This window comes from Musa acuminata, chromosome BXJ2-6 (genome assembly GCF_036884655.1).
Source record: "Musa acuminata AAA Group cultivar baxijiao chromosome BXJ2-6, Cavendish_Baxijiao_AAA, whole genome shotgun sequence".
In the NCBI taxonomy this organism is placed as follows: domain Eukaryota; kingdom Viridiplantae; phylum Streptophyta; class Magnoliopsida; order Zingiberales; family Musaceae; genus Musa; species Musa acuminata.
The window spans coordinates 42,982,668-42,998,391 of record NC_088343.1 but is presented as its reverse complement, the minus strand read 5'-3'; the positions used below and the strand labels follow the sequence as shown (position 1 = coordinate 42,998,391).

The following is a 15,724-nucleotide window of genomic DNA, read 5'->3' as shown; positions in this document are numbered from 1 at the left end:
CAGGAAACGAATCTGAGTGGCACGATTCTAAGGCGTTACTTATTTGCTAAAGGTAGATTTAGTGTTGTCTCGAGATTTACTTTAGCCTTACCGAGGTCTCTACACAAGTGATCATCATCGAAGGGATGTTTTTGACCTGACCCCTCTGATGATAAAGTCAGTTAGGAGGTGAAAATAGTAGAGATGCCCCCCCTTCAGACTTTGGGGTTAGCTTTTATATCCGAGCAATCGATGGAGTGCGATCGATAGCTAGTCAGGGAACCCTTCACATCATCCAAGGGTTCATTTTATGGTAATGATTGGTAAGTACGCCTCTCTGAGGTGGCGTCAGGGAATGATGATTGTGAGAGTATCATTTGTTAGAGCTAAAGTCTGTTTGAAATAAGTTGGGGATGGTCTCCCATGTCAGGCGCCTGGAAAGGGGGAAAGGGGGAACTGAGTCATCTCACATAAGATTAATGTCCTCTACAGATAAATGTGTGAGTTCTTTTGAAATCATGATTGACGAGGGTGATAGGTCGCTTATGATAGGTGACGACCTAGATAAAAGGGGGATGGGCCTCATTATTAAGGATTAAGACACCCTGCGATTGGGTCATTCGATCCTCCCAAAGATTGAAATGGGCAATCGACGATTACAAAAGAGGGGTAATGTTCTTCCACGTATGTTATTGGCCAAGTGATGGTTTTGGATGAGTCAACAATGTAATACTTACATATCATTACTTCCGCTATCAACGTTGGAATGCGTATGTCTGGAAATTTCCGGTCATTGTGAGTCTCATATCTCGTCAGAACATCCATTCGCCACCGTTTCAATCTTGAGGTCAGTCTTCTTCACACCTCTCTTAGTTATTTACCTCTATGCAACATATTAAACTTAGTGTCAGATGAAGCTACTGCATCAGACTCGACGAGACAATGCCAGCTACCGGAGCGTGGTCGGTCCTGTTCATGGCGTGACCTGCGCGGCTGCTGCTCTCACAATCATCGTAGCACGTGCAGCTGAAGTGCTTGCCGTCCTACTCGAGGCAACACGACAGTCTCCTACTCACCTGCCATTTTCCCCTTCCATTGTGCTGTCACTCGCACACGCACAAATCAACCCACCCGCCCTCTGTTCGGCCAGCTTGAGAAAGGAACGATCATAATAATATAACGTTGCAAAGTCTAAGGAGAAGACTCGACTTGATGACATGTGACACTGACCCTAAGTTTACAGCTTTAGAGGTGTACGGTCACACGTAGCTGCTTGTCTCTTCTCCTATTTCCATCCCAGAAAGTGATGCAAATGACCCCCGATGACCCTTTCCATCTCTCTCGAAAACCGCACCCATACAAGTCTCGACGAGATCCAAAATCGAACGCACTACCTCCCATCGATCTATCTCATTGGAATATCTATATGTTATATTCATCGAGTCATAGTAGAAATAATGGCCATGACAGCGAGCTGTCAGTGCCACCTACAGCAAACATCAGATTAATGGCCATGGAGTCGAGGTAGGGGTTTGCTACTCGTGAGAAGGGCCCGAACGACGAGGCCAGCTGCCGCTGGTCCAGAGGCAGTTGGTTGCCTCCGGGACCGCGGCCCTCCGCGCCGGCACTGAATTGCTCCGCGACAGCACCAGCGGCCGCCGCGACTCCGACCCCCCGTCCTCCTCTGTTCCCGGTACCGCTTCGGCTTCCTGCACCAGCTCCTCTCCGCCGCTCGACCTCCGCTCTTCTTGCCGCTGCTGCTGTTGCGTTTTGCCTTGCCTGACATCATCCGGCAATGCCGGATCCGGGAGCGAGGACACCTCGAATCGAGCGACGGAGAGCGAAGAAGCCCGGTTGTGCGGCGCCGATCGGCATCTCATCAGCAGCAGTGCGTTCTTTGGCGGCAACGCTATCGCTGACGGCACGGAAACCCTAGTATCGTCTTCTTGCGCCGCCTCCTTTCGATCCTCGTTGTTGTAATCTATGTCCTCTTCTACATCCGGTGCCTTTCCGGCTCCGACGAACTCCGGAGGCTGTGGTGGCGGCCAAAAAGGATCCGGCTTTTGCTGCCGGTACCCACTACTCCCGCCAGATCGGACGCCAGCCCATCGCCACCACAGCGACCGTCGGCCTCCCTCGCCGCTTCCGCCGCCCTTGGGCCTCCTCCGAGCGCCGAACAGGCCGCATAGAAGAAGCTTTTCCAGGCACCGGCGCGGGATCAAAAATGACTTACTTCTCACCTTCTTAGGCCGAGGCTTCTTCTTCCCCGAGCACTTGTTTCGCATCCTAACCTGGCCAATGCAGGTGACCGTGGGCGAGGAGGGCTCCCCTTCCCCCGACGCGGCCGCAGTAGCCGCCGAGGTCGAACGACCAACGCTCCTGCTCCGAGACACGAACAAGGGGCTGGAACGGGCGGCTGCCGACGAAGCGAGGCGGGCGCGTGTCCGGCTACCCCCGCCAACCTTGCATGAGAGCAAACGGGCAAAGCCTAGCGGCGACGGGAGCTTCTCCCTACCAGGGCTGGAGGACACCATGACGCCTCCGGGCTTCATCATCTTCCCGGGCTTCGTGGAGGGAGACAGAGACCGTTCCCAACCCACCACCGTATTGCGTGGACGTGGCATTAGCTTCAAGGTTTGTGCGTCCTCCGCAGCCCCTTCTCTTTGTTTCTCCTTTAATTTATCGTAAATATTTTATATTTATTTATCTTTTACCAGTCTCTCTCTCTCTCTCTCTCCCGCTGTACGTAAACATATATACACATGAAGAGAGAGAGAGAGAGAGAGAGAGAGAGAGAGAGTAAGGCAAGAGATCAGAGTGAGGATTTTTTTTATGACTAACTTGTTTCGATATATATTGACCACATTAATTACCAGTGTCGGTCAGTAAAGCAGACTGGCTTTTACGTAACCCAGATCCATATCAGACGGTGGCTGTGCCACCCACGTGTCCTATAGATCTATTTGATCTTGGTCAAGGAACCATAAAGGTTCCGTATGACCCGACGTAATCTTTTCACGTTGCTTCGTACCCGACACAGATTGGTCCATCCCCACGTGTCGGGAGTAATAATAGGCACGCTCGCCGCCTCCAAATCCAATTCGGATAATTACTTAAAAGAGTTAGATTGATACCGTGATAAACTATTAGGGCTGATCTGATTTGCATAATGAGAGGAAGAGCTGGTAAAATTAGAAGGATATCAAAATATATTCCAAAATGAATGTTGCCTTTATAGTAGTGTTGAGGTTCCGACGGTAAGATTGTTGGATGAGTGAAAGAATATTCTCCTGTTGAGTTAGATCGAGCTATAAATAAGTTTATTGATATCGTTTTCTTTAGTAGTAGTTTTAGATGGATATAATCTCTGATTTATTTGATAGCAGATTTAGGTGGATACCAATATCTAGAAAAGATTAAGATTGTATAATTATCATCTCCGAGAGGAAAGACTAAGAAAATTAGAATAATATAAAAGAAAAAATCCACTTAGAAAATTAGAAGGATATCAAAAATATAACCAACGAAATATCCAAAATGAGTATTTATTTTATAGTGTTGAAGTCCTAATGATAAAGTTGTATGGTAAGAATATTCAATTAATTCAAGTACACAAACCAGGTAATCCAAGGCATTAGAAACTGGATATGTTGTCATCAACTGGATTCGAATGCAGTGGAATGGGACAGGCAAGATCTCCAAGCAAATCTAACAAAAGGCAAGAAAGGGGGTCCGCGTGGATTTGGCATCCATCTCGCCTCTCGAGTTATTTTATCTGATCACTAGAAACCATGGAGTGATGCTGCAGGGCAAAAAGTGGCTTTTAGAAGAATGGTACCAATGGATCTACTCTTAGCAACATCTCGTCTCTCTCCATCTTCCTATTTGAACTTCATATCCATGAATGACACTGACCAATCTTGTTACTCTACTTGTCCTATCCTCTCGGTAACATTTTTGGCCTGTCTTCTGAGCATTGCACAACTACATGGTTGAACCTCTCTCTACATTGGAATTCTCGGATTAATCAAATTTCATATTCTTTATGCAGGGATATCAATTATATTCGTGAGTGAGTACAAATATTCATAACGACCCACCCATAATAAGATAAAGATATTCAAAATAAAATAATATTTCATATTATCCATACAAATATGAGACGAGAATAGATAAAACACTCCTCATCCTATATCCATATTCAGTTCATTAATACGTAAAGTGAGATGACATACAAAATGGATCAAATTTTCGTTATTCAAATTAGGCTCGCTAAATCTCGATTAAAATGATTATGATTCAATTAAAAATTATTTGATTTAATTGAATAAAAAAATATCTTTTTATTTAATAGTTATAACTTCTCTTCATGGTCACATGTATTGTGTGCACCCAATTCATAATCATAAGTGACATTATAACATGTATTTGAATTTGTCTTCATTGATCCTCCTCCTTTCTCCATTGAGAAACAGTAATTCATTCGATGATTGAATAATGAATGATGATAGCGATTCATCGATATTCTTCTTTTTTTTTTCTCATCATTTTCTCATTGCATACTCCCTTCTCCCTCTTCCTAACTTTTCCCTTCATTGCAACATCCTTGCTCTCTCACTGTGCTCATTGTAGCTCCTCACCCCCTAATTACAATCGTCCTCGTTTCGATTGTTGCAACCCACACCTTTTTTCCCCGTGTCTTTCCCTAATCCTCATTTAGAGTGACAGAGGTCATCTCACATATTTAAATAATATTTTACATTCACGACAGAAGTCATCGATCAAAATGATATTTTGCATTTAGAGTGATATTACCCATCGTCACCTAAATTATCTAAAGAACTCAAAGAAAATAAGATGGTTTTCCTAAAAAGATTATCATTTTAGATTTGTTTTCTAAACAACACCGTTTTTGGTTTTTGAAAAAGTTATCGGACAAAGCTCATATTTTACGATTGCTAACGTGTTATCGGGTCGGATTCATGGCGGATCCGTGTAGAACCTTCCGTCCGATAAACTGATCTTTAAAATTAGATCCGTGTCCGAAATGTCATGTCGGATGCATGGATCCAGGATTCGGTATCTTATCAGAGAAAGCTTTTTCGGATCCAAAACGAGGATCCATACCCGAGATTTCGGGCTCGGGGTCTTCCAAGGAAAAGATTCGGATCTAAAGCGGTGTGACCAATCGAGGTCTCTTCTCCTCCTCTGCTTCCGATCCCCGCGTCTCCTCGACGAGTTCAATACCTCGATCCCCCGCGTCCCTTTCGCCGCTGCAATGGCGGCCTTCACCGCCGCCACCCCCTCGTCTGTCTCTTTGTTATTCTTTCGGCCCGCCGTGTCCGGACCTCAAACGAGGGTTTGTTGTACACCGACGTCGCCCGATCCACCGGACATGGTTTCGATGTCTCTTTATTCGGTTTACCCAAGAACTTGTTTCTTCTCTTCTTTCCTCTCCTTTCGTTACCCAAGAAATTAGCCCTCCCAAGAACAAGAACTCCCCTCCGTTATGTCATGTCTGTTCTTTCGTTTTGGAATTGGGGCTAATTTATGTTTTCTTGACATCTTGCCGCAGCTGGCTTCAAAGAATTGGGAACAACAAGGTCTGATGACCTTCCTGCCCTAGTGCATGGCATTAGGAAGATCTGTTTGGTTCTATATCTTTCAGATGACTGTTGATGGTGAAGTGGTAATCGATCCCAGCATTGTTCTCAGGTAATTCTTCTTTGTCTTATAGTTTCGTTTTATTAATCTTGAAGATTATTCTATGATCATCAAGAAAGAGGACACCTTCGTCTTATATATATATATATATATATATATATATATAGGTGTCACGTTTGCTTGTTAACATCATCTAGGATTCATGTAATTACTGAGATTTTCTGGGTTGCTTTCATTTATAATTGCCATGTCATGACAGCATGAGTTCCTTGGTGGTGAAATTTCTTTTGGTTCATATGCAACATTTGTGGTTAATGCTTTTGCTGATTTTGTTGAGAGTTTGGTTTTAAGTGGTTTGTCATTATCTTTCTCCCAAAGCCCTTTGTGCTGTACTGGATACATGTTCTTTATGAAGATAATAATATGGCAATCTTTTCAGAGTTTAGCAAAGATTAGATGCCATAACTTCATTAGTATTGTTTCCAGAATTTTGGGGAAAAAAATAATTTCTTGGTAGCTATCTGATCTATTGTAAGAGTTATATATGACAATTGACGAATCCACCAGTGCAGCTGTAGGCTTTTTGTGCTATCATTCAAAGATCATTGTGCTATCTCACTAAATCAGTTTCACTTAATGGAGACTCTTATTAAGTATAACTGCCACTTTTGTTCTCTGTTGGTGTATGTTTAAGCAACACAAAGAACAAGAATATCGTCTCTTCCAAATTTGGTTTGTTTCTTTTTTGTATAAGTAGTTAATAGCTCTCATGTACTGTTTAAAGCAACTAAGTTGCTTGTTTAGTGGGTAAGGTGGGAATTTGCCTCAAGGTGGTTATATTTTAAGAGGTTTTACTACTTTTTCTCAATTTTTAGCTCTTTTCTTCATATTACTACTGTTCTCACTTTTTTAAGAGGTTGAACAAATGAGGTTAATTTTGTGCTTCCTTGAGGCATTTGGAAGTTTGAATGTAAGTTACAAGGTTCGAGTAACACATCCTTTAGCATGAGTAGCATGACAGGAACTTTGAGCACCATATAATATAAGATCTTGGATGCACGTGGGAAGGAATGTTATGCTGGTTTAGGGTTGGCATGGGCACGAACTACAGGAAAATAATATATGGCACAATGCAAAGTGCATATTTAGGTACCTTGTGTAGAGACTGGCTCAGACACATGATGTTTTACTATGACTCATCTAGGTGCACCCTGACAAACTGCTAGTATTTTGTCGAACCAGAGTTGTTACATGCATAGGTTAGGCACAGCTTTGCATGGTGGGCTCGATGACCTGCATGAACTGTGTCCAACAAGGTGGCATGGCTCTGTAAGGTGCAGCTGCAACACTGTAATTCCACAGTTCTAAACCGGGTTGCTCATGGCTAGATGTTCCTGATCTGTTGAATATCTTTTTTGGTTTAAGAAATGATATTCTTTTGTTTGTTGCACTTTGGATGTTAGCTTATGGTATCTTTAGGGAAATCACTAAATATAAGTTTGTTTTGTTTGAGATTCCTGAGATGCTGTGCTTAACATATGGAATGCCTTCATTCATAATTAAGGATTGATGATCATGTGTTATCCTTAATTCAATTAGTCTTTTCTCTTGCCTGAAGTTTTTAAAACTCTGATAATTCTGAAGAAATTTTCATCAGCCAGATTTAGTTTGAAGCTCTCTTGATGATATTTGTGTTTTGCTCCGGAGATTACTCGGTCATGTAAATTGTTGTCTTCTCCCATCCATTTAAGATGTTTGTTTCAAGTAGTTTTGTCGATTACATGGCGCTAAATTAAGATCAATCAGATAAGGTTTCCCTTATAGTGAAAGGAAGGTATGTAGGAAGTCTTGTCGATGGTTGTTACACCCTGATTCATTTTCTGATATAATCACAGATGCTACGAATAATGCTCTTTTTATGCTGAAAAAACCATGAAAACTTTTGCCTTTTGGCTTTTGTGCATATTTCTTGATGTGATTGCTATCGAAGAGTGGAAATTACTGCTCCACTGCCAGCTATTCTTCAAACACAAGAACATGTTTAAAGAAAACTGCAGAATTAGTCAAGTATAGCTGCCGATGATACTTGCATGGAGAACGATATTTTGTCTCAGATGACTAGAACTTGTGACAGGTTTAATTTACTTGATATTTCCTACTGATCACATCACTTTTGGATAGGTGAGAACATTGTCTTGGATCACATGCCGATTGTTAAAAATTGGAACTTATTAGCCTACTTGTTCACGTTGACCAAAGTAAACACACACTTTTTGCTGCCTCATTTTGTCCTTGTAGTGCCTTAGCTTGTGGCAGTTCACTAAAGTCAACTACTGCTGGATGGAGATTGGAGATGCTTTATTTGCTGAATCGGGGATGCCTCGTTTCCTCTATGCTTCATGTGGAGGTTGGTCATTTTGCATCCAAATTATTATTATTACTCAAAAGATGTAACCCCAGTTTTTTTGGTCAAGTGCTTTAACTGCCATGCTATACTGGCCAGGTATAAACAATTTGGCCATTTGAAGGCTCGACTTGCTCGACTCACCAGCAGCTCGAGTGGGCCGAGGGTTTTAAAGCTATGCACTGATACTCCATGTGCATATCACAGACTGCGTCCTGCTCCGTGTAAGTTGTACTAGTAGTAATGCTACCCACATGGCCCAGAGAAATGCATATTACAGTTTGAAGCTCGTCAGCGATGTCATGCGGATTCCTACCAATGATCTTTAATACCGTATGAGCCATTTTTTTAGTGCTAATCCACCTCTAGTTCCCAGTGACAGTGATTCTAATCTTTTGGGCAGGCTATGGGCCCGTACTACTAATACTTCCAAGTGTGGCGGTCCTCCTCTCGTGCTCGGACGGCGGACAATGCGATGGCCCCCCCAGGCGCAGAAAGGAAGACAGTAAAACCCGTGTCCTGACCGCCTGTGCTCCACCCACATGGAGGAGGATGACCCGCATGTGCTATCTATCGAGAGAAGTTTCTTGTAATTCTCTTGCAGTGGTGGATCGCCCTGAAAACTTTCAAGGGGTGACATGGTCGCTCATCCAAACCTGGCCCCACGCAGCATCACACCGTAAATGATTGCGGTGGTGGGAGCTGCGTTACGGCTTCGATCGATCGATCAAGCAAGGTCCTTTCGGCAGCCCCGAACCTTTACACACACAAATTATGATGGTATCCTGCTGCTGACACACACAACGTAAGTCGTGGATTGCACACAAAGAGAGCACACGCCACAGTCGGGGGATGCAAGGCTCTTGCCATTGCTTTCATTATTATTTATACATGCAAGGAAGACCCACTGCATTATTGGATGGAAAGGCAAAGGCAAAAGGCAGAGGGGATCTGGAGAGGGGCACGCAATGCGTACCATCCACCCTACGCCTGCCACTCTCCGGAAAGATTCTCGTCCGTGCCCGCCACCTTTTCCCTTTGTAAAGTGGATTTTTCTTTCTTTTTCTTCTTCCCTACATTCATCTGATGCTTTGGTACAATTTGGCAGAGGGGATGAAGCAGTAAACGACGCTACGGACGGAGGAGACACGTATAATAAAGGAGTGCTGAATGACACTCCCAGGCTTTTCCTCCTCCCCGCCTCGAACCGGCCACCGCTTCACGGGTTGAAGCTTGCCGGGGGAGAGAGAGAGAGAGAGTGGACGGTGGTCTACTCCAACCCATATACTGTAGTTTTTGGTCGCCATGGTCAAGTCCTTCCATGTTCTGGGCGGCGACCAACCGTTGGGCGTCCCTGTTGATTGCTAATCTTAGGATTTGTTTATTCCGTCTCGGGTCGCACTCCCCAAGGACGATAGGACGCTCCACATCTCACCAGCTAAAACTGTTTCCACATGACGCACACGCAACACGCGACCCCCGGACTTTGATTCGCCGCACACGATCGGCATCGCATGATCTTTTGGATCATTAAATTAGCCTTGACCGCCCACCTCCCTCACCCGCTCGCCTTCAGCCCAAAGTTTACCGTTGCAAGTGGGACGCTTGTCGTCCCGTGCAGCCACTTGTCCCCATCACCCCCCGCCCGGCCTTGGATTCCACCGCACCCCTTCTTTTCCTTCCCCACACCACACACCCGTCCCCCGTTCCCCACCACCGCGCTCCTTTCGCCCTCCCTTTTCTCCACCAACACACTGCCACAAAAGACTCCCCTTCCACTCCACCAACCTTTCATCCCAAGGTTTCCTTAACATAACCCTCGTTCCAAGCCTCTCGAGCTCTCCGGCTCCTTTTTCTTTCCTAGCTCTCGAATGAAGCTATGATACACCAATTCACCAACAATGCCACGACAACAGCAGCAACAGCGGCAGCGAGTGCTTTCCTTCTGGAGTTGCCGACTGGTTCCTCTTCTTGCGGCGGTGCTTCTCGTGTCTGTGTTGCAGGTGGGTGGCGGCGAGGCGGTGGTCTTCAACTTCCGGACGCTCACACTGGGGAACCTCAAGCTGTTGGGGGACGCGCACCTTAAGAACGGTAGCTTCCGCCTCTCCCGCGACCTCCCCGTCCCCAACTCCGGCGCCGGCCGCGCCCTCTACGCCGAGCCCGTCCGCCTCCGCCACCCTGCCACCCGTGCCCCCCTCCCCTTCTCCACCTTCTTCTCCTTCTCCATCGTCAACCTCAATCCCTCCTCCATCGGCGGCGGCCTCGCCTTCCTCCTCGCCCCCGACGACACCTCCGTCGGCGACGCCGGTGGCTTCCTCGGCCTCGTCAACGCTACCGCCAGCGCCGCCCCCGGCCGCGCCTCCGTCGTCGCGGTCGAGTTCGACACGCGCATGGACGTCGAGTTCGATGACATCAACGGCAACCACGTAGGGGTGGACCTCGGCAGCTTGGTCTCGGCGCAAGTCGCCGACCTGGACTCCGTTGGGATTGACCTGAAGAGCGGCGACCTCATCAACGCCTGGATCGAGTACGGCGGCGGCGCCGCAGGGTGGACGCTTGAGGTCTTCGTTTCCTACTCCACCGTTCGCCCCGCCGACCCCGTCCTCTCTTTCCCGGTCGATCTCGGCCGGTACGTCGACGATTTCGCGTTTGTTGGCTTCTCCGGATCCACCCAGGGAAGCACCGAGATCCACAGCGTCGAATGGTGGAGCTTCTCCTCACCTTCTCTCGGCGCCTCCCCACCGTCCACGACGACGACAGCGCCTCCGCCTCCTGCAACCCTAGTCTTCCCATTCTTTGGCCCATCGCCGCCTTCCTTACCCCCTTCCGCCCCTGTCCCTGTAGCCGCCGAAAGCCCCAGCGAAGGAACTGTGCGGCCCTCCTCGGCCTCGTCCTGCCAGAACAACGGGCTTTGTCGCCAGGGCCCAGCCGCGGTCGCTGGGGTGGCGACGGCCAGCGCCTTCGTCGTCGCGGCAGTTGCCGGCTTGGGCTTCTGGGTCTTCACCCGGAGGACAAAGTCACCCAAGAAATGGGAACACTTGGCGGCGACGTCGGAGATCGTCAACACCCCGAGAGAGTTCAGCTACAGAGAGTTAGTCGTTGCCACTCGAGGCTTCGACTCATCTCGTATCATTGGCCACGGCGCCTTCGGCACCGTCTACAAAGGGATCATCCCGGAGACGGGCGCGATGGTGGCCGTCAAGAGGTGCATCCAGAACGGGAGCGACAGCGGCGGGCAGCAGGCGAGGGCGGAGTTCCTCTCTGAGCTCTCCATCATTGCCGGCCTACGGCACAGGAATTTAGTTCGCCTACAAGGTTGGTGCCACGAGAAGGGGGAGATCCTCTTGGTCTACGACTACATGATCCACGGAAGTCTCGACAAGGCTCTGTTCGATCCAAAGGCGCCGCCTTTGGGGTGGCGGCACCGCAAGAAGATACTCATCGGGGTGGCTTCCGCCCTCGCCTACCTCCACCGCGAGTGCGAGAACCAGGTGATCCACCGCGACGTCAAGTCGAGCAATGTGATGCTCGACGAGGACTACCACGCCAGGCTCGGAGACTTCGGACTAGCGCGCCAGGTCGAGCACGACAAGTCGCCGGACGCCACCGTCACCGCCGGCACGATGGGTTACCTCGCGCCCGAATACCTGCTCACGGGTCGTGCCACCGAGAAGACCGACGTCTTCAGCTTCGGCGCGGTCGTGCTCGAAGTGGCTTGCGGCCGCCGCCCGATCGACGGCGACGGCGACAACAACCGCATCGCAGGCGGCGCCGGCAGCAGCACCAGGAGGTGCAGTAATCTGGTCGAATGGGTGTGGGGGCTGCATGGGGAAGGAAGGATACTGGACGCGGTGGACCGGCGATTGGACGGGGAATTCGAGGAGGGAGAGATGCGGCGAGCGTTGCTCGTCGGGCTGGCATGCTCCAACCCGGACCCGATGACGAGGCCGGGGATGCGGAACGTGGTCCAAATGCTGAGCGGCGAAGCCGACCCGCCATTCGTGCCGGTGGCAAAGCCATCAATGAGCTTCAGCACCAATCAACATTTACTGCTCAGTCTACAAGACAGCGTTTCCGACTACAACGCCATGGGACTCAACCTCTCCATGTCATCATCCTCTTCATCCTCTCTAACCAGCACACTACGAGCCTGCGGCGGCGGCGGCGGCGGCGGAGAAGGGACATAGGCACACCGCGCGGTGGTAATCTCTACGAAATTCACCAAATACAGTACATATACATGTAATAACTCTATTAGTTTGTGATAATTGTTTCCTGCTACGCATCGATTCTGTTACATTCCGTAGAATTCATGCATTCACTCAACTTAGCTGATGTTTTGACTGGATAGGATTAGGCACATCGATCTTTAAACTTGTGGTGTAGGGTTGAAGACAGTGACTCTTCGACCATTGTATTATGTTTGATCTGCCCAGTGAGTTAGATATGTTGGGCACAGCGACGAATTCGGCAGAGAAGAAACGTGCGTGAAGGACAGCGACGGGAAGTGAGAACTGAGAGGTGGTATTTAGTAGCAACCAGCAAGGAAGGAGACAGTCTGCCCGTAGGAGTTGCCTCCGTTCTTATTCGTTTGTTATGGTGTCTTAATTGGTCCATGTTCACATCATATTTGCCCGAAGGAGTCAGAGATTCTTCTTCGGCATCGGTTTCGGTTTGATACCAAATTCGTCCGACTCTGATAATAATGAACCTTACAAGATTGTATCGAGATGTTCTCGATAATTCTTCTCACGTGTTTAAGGATCCAGAGGATTCGACTCGACTACTATATTTATGTAGTATTTTAAGAGAGATATCGAAAGGAGAGTTTTGAAGTTTTTTTAGAGTGAATTCGGTCGTGTGGTGCTAAGGTGTTAGTCGTATAACGATGTCGATTACGTTGGATGTTAAAATCATGTAATGTTGAGATATTGGTTGTACGACATAATGGTATCGAGGTATTTAGGTGTCGATCATATAGTTTTAAAAAATCAGTCACATGACAAATGATATATTGTTTATGTTATTATCCCTATATTAAGAATGTAGGAATGAATGAAGCAAAAAACTTACAAAATAAAGGATAAGTGATTTAAGTTCGAATTTATCTATAAATAAATATAAAACATCACAAAAGTCTATCTTGTTTGATGTATATTTCTAAAAGGCTAATCATCTAAGAATAACGATGTATATTTCTTAATTCGATACGAGGGGTTGATGCGACAAATGAACCAATTGAAGTATAATAAAGTTTGCCATGTACGTAATTCTCATCTCAAATCTTTATTTGAGGTCAGTTTGTGTCAAGTTCTTCCACTCGCGACTGTCGGTGAGCCCCTCTCTCTCTCTCTCTGAAAAGACATTTACGTGACGTTTAGGTGCAAACAAGAGAACAAACAGGTTGGGCAGATGCCCAAAGTATGATTGAAGAATTGGAATGCCCGTAGTGAAAATGACCAAACATATGCTATATAGAAATGATGGTTGTTGAGAAGGTGTGGTTGGTGACCAGTATGCATTTATTTCCGTGTGATATGTTATGTGTTCCATTTTTTTGTCTTCTTCTCTCTTTAATTTATCCCTTTGGCTTCTTTTAATATCCCTTTGGCTCCTTTCCATCTGCTTTTCTCTTCTTTTTCTTCTGCTTGTTTTGTCTCATTCATATATATATATATATATATATATATATATATATATATATATATATATATATATATATGGTTGATAAATTGATGGTGGTGAAGGTATGCCATAAACATAAAATTTATAGAGAAAGTAGGAAAAAACCATGCAATGCACATGCCATAATGGAAATGATTAAAAGTAATATAATTAATCAAAGTTCTATAAATTATATTGATAAAAATATTAATTTAAATTTCAAAAGTAATTATTGAACTATAGCACATAAGCATGACAGTGGGTGAATCTTTGCCGCCTCACAATAGGTATCATATCTTTGAAGTTCTTAAGGTTAAGCTAAAATTAAACCATTATAATTATTTAATACAAGATTAAATATTAGTAGGATGATAGTAATTGTTACGGTCCAATTCGAATTTAATAGTGTGATTGACTGGTCCAAAATATCTAAACTCAAATGAACTTATATAGTTATTATAGGTTAGTCTATATTTTTTTATATCTTATGTGAGATTAAACCTAAATATCACAAGAAACTAATAGTATTTTATCTTTTTTTAATACGTATATGATTTAAATATAATATTTATTAATAAGAAGTATACCGTCAATCAATCGTCATCTGACATATGATCATCATGTGATATTCAAGGTGAAAAGAGAAGACGGAGGCCACCCTCTACTCGTCTACCCACGTAGGTAAGGATTCAAAGCAAATAATTATGAGTTGCCACTGCCACCACCCCCTTCGCCCACTTGTTACCTCATGGATAAGAGGCCAAGGGGAGACGGTTAGAAGTTGCCTTTCTATGTAATATTTCATGGAATATTTAGCTCATTTATGTCAAGATATGAAAGCTCATATTCAACATAATGAAAAATGGGATCATATTTTTTACCACTTACATCCACACTCATATACCTCGGGTTACTAATTTGAGTGTCAAATGGATCGTATTACTAATTTATGCATATGATACATTGAGAACTCGATGTTTCTACATCGGAGGCATCTTATATAATCTTGCATATACGAGTCCGGATCACGTTGAGTTGACTAGGCGTCAACGACTTCTTTTTTCAATAGTTTCGGTGCTAGGAGGGCCCGATGTTGTAGGAACATCCGCTTGCCAACCCTCTCAATGAATGCTCAAATAAGAAGGCTTTACCTCCAGCTCATAGTACTTTCACCTAAGGTGGACAACAGTCACCTTTTCACACATGGACACATCCACCTCCGATGACTATTATAAAAGCCAAAGTATTGACAGACATTGTCTCAGAACTAACTCCTTGCTTGAGGTTGACAAGCACACTTCACCCGCATGAATGTTTCATTGACGGTTCCACCACCTCAAATAGATGCAGTGCTAGATTCGTCTGAAGAGCCCAAATAAATAAATGTATGTGCAAGCTCTCCGATTCGAGTTTAAAATCTCCAAGAAGTCGAATATGAGGCACTTCTTCTGTGGCTTCGACTCGCTTAGGAGCTTCAAATCTAGGGCTTGATAGTATTCAACGTCTCACAACTAGTCGTGAACCAAGTAAAGAGGAACTACGAGACTTAAGATGCAACCATGGCAAAGCACCTCATCGAAGTATATAAATTATCCCATAGTTTCTCCCAACTCAATGATAAGGAGTACATCATCAGCTAATTGTTATTCGACACGTGATCGCCACGTGGTGTCCATGGTAGAATGAGAAGACGAAGGCCACCCTCCACACGTCTACCAATGTGGATAAGGGTTCAAGACAAGTGATTATAGATTGCTTACCCGGACCCCTTCCCCTTTACCGCCCGCATGGATAAGAGGCCAATGAGATGTTATTGGAGATAATTAAAGGTTACCTCACAACATTATATTTTATGAAATATTTAGCTCATTTACGACCAAACTCATTTTCAACATAATGAAAATGATATAATTTTTTTTTATCATTCACTTCCGCACACATATATCTCGGGTTACTAACTTGGATATTGAATGAATTGAATTAAAAATCTTGGTATTTATATATATGGTAACT

The 15,724-nt window shown here is 45.4% G+C and overlaps 2 protein-coding genes across 5 annotated transcripts; one reads left to right on the top strand and one right to left on the bottom strand.

Annotated features, from left to right (window-relative positions):
• Positions 1-1,514: 1,514 nt before the first annotated feature.
• On the bottom strand, positions 1,515-2,534 carry LOC103989905 (uncharacterized). The gene has a single exon (XM_009408847.3). The coding sequence runs from the start codon at positions 2,532-2,534 to the stop codon at positions 1,515-1,517; it is 1,020 nt and encodes a 339-aa protein (XP_009407122.3).
• Positions 2,535-5,167: 2,633 nt separating this feature from the next.
• Positions 5,168-12,786, top strand: LOC135581523 (L-type lectin-domain containing receptor kinase VIII.1-like). 4 transcript variants are annotated; one of them, XR_010488147.1, is made up of 7 exons: positions 5,168-5,398; positions 5,555-5,694; positions 7,942-8,050; positions 8,147-8,271; positions 8,451-9,061; positions 9,156-12,289; positions 12,399-12,786. XR_010488147.1 is itself a non-coding variant. In XM_065114723.1 (6 exons), the coding sequence occupies exon 6, from the start codon at positions 9,949-9,951 to the stop codon at positions 12,232-12,234; it is 2,286 nt and encodes a 761-aa protein (XP_064970795.1). In that variant the 5' UTR covers positions 5,168-5,398; positions 5,555-5,694; positions 7,942-8,050; positions 8,147-8,271; positions 8,451-9,061; positions 9,156-9,948; the 3' UTR covers positions 12,235-12,395. The 4 variants fall into 4 exon arrangements, 3 of the variants coding, with proteins under 3 accessions (XP_064970795.1, XP_064970797.1, XP_064970796.1); XM_065114723.1 differs by lacking the exon at positions 12,399-12,786 and having other exon boundaries at positions 9,156-12,395; XM_065114725.1 differs by lacking the exon at positions 12,399-12,786 and having other exon boundaries at positions 8,147-8,380; positions 9,156-12,395.
• The last annotated feature ends 2,938 nt before the right edge of the window (positions 12,787-15,724 follow it).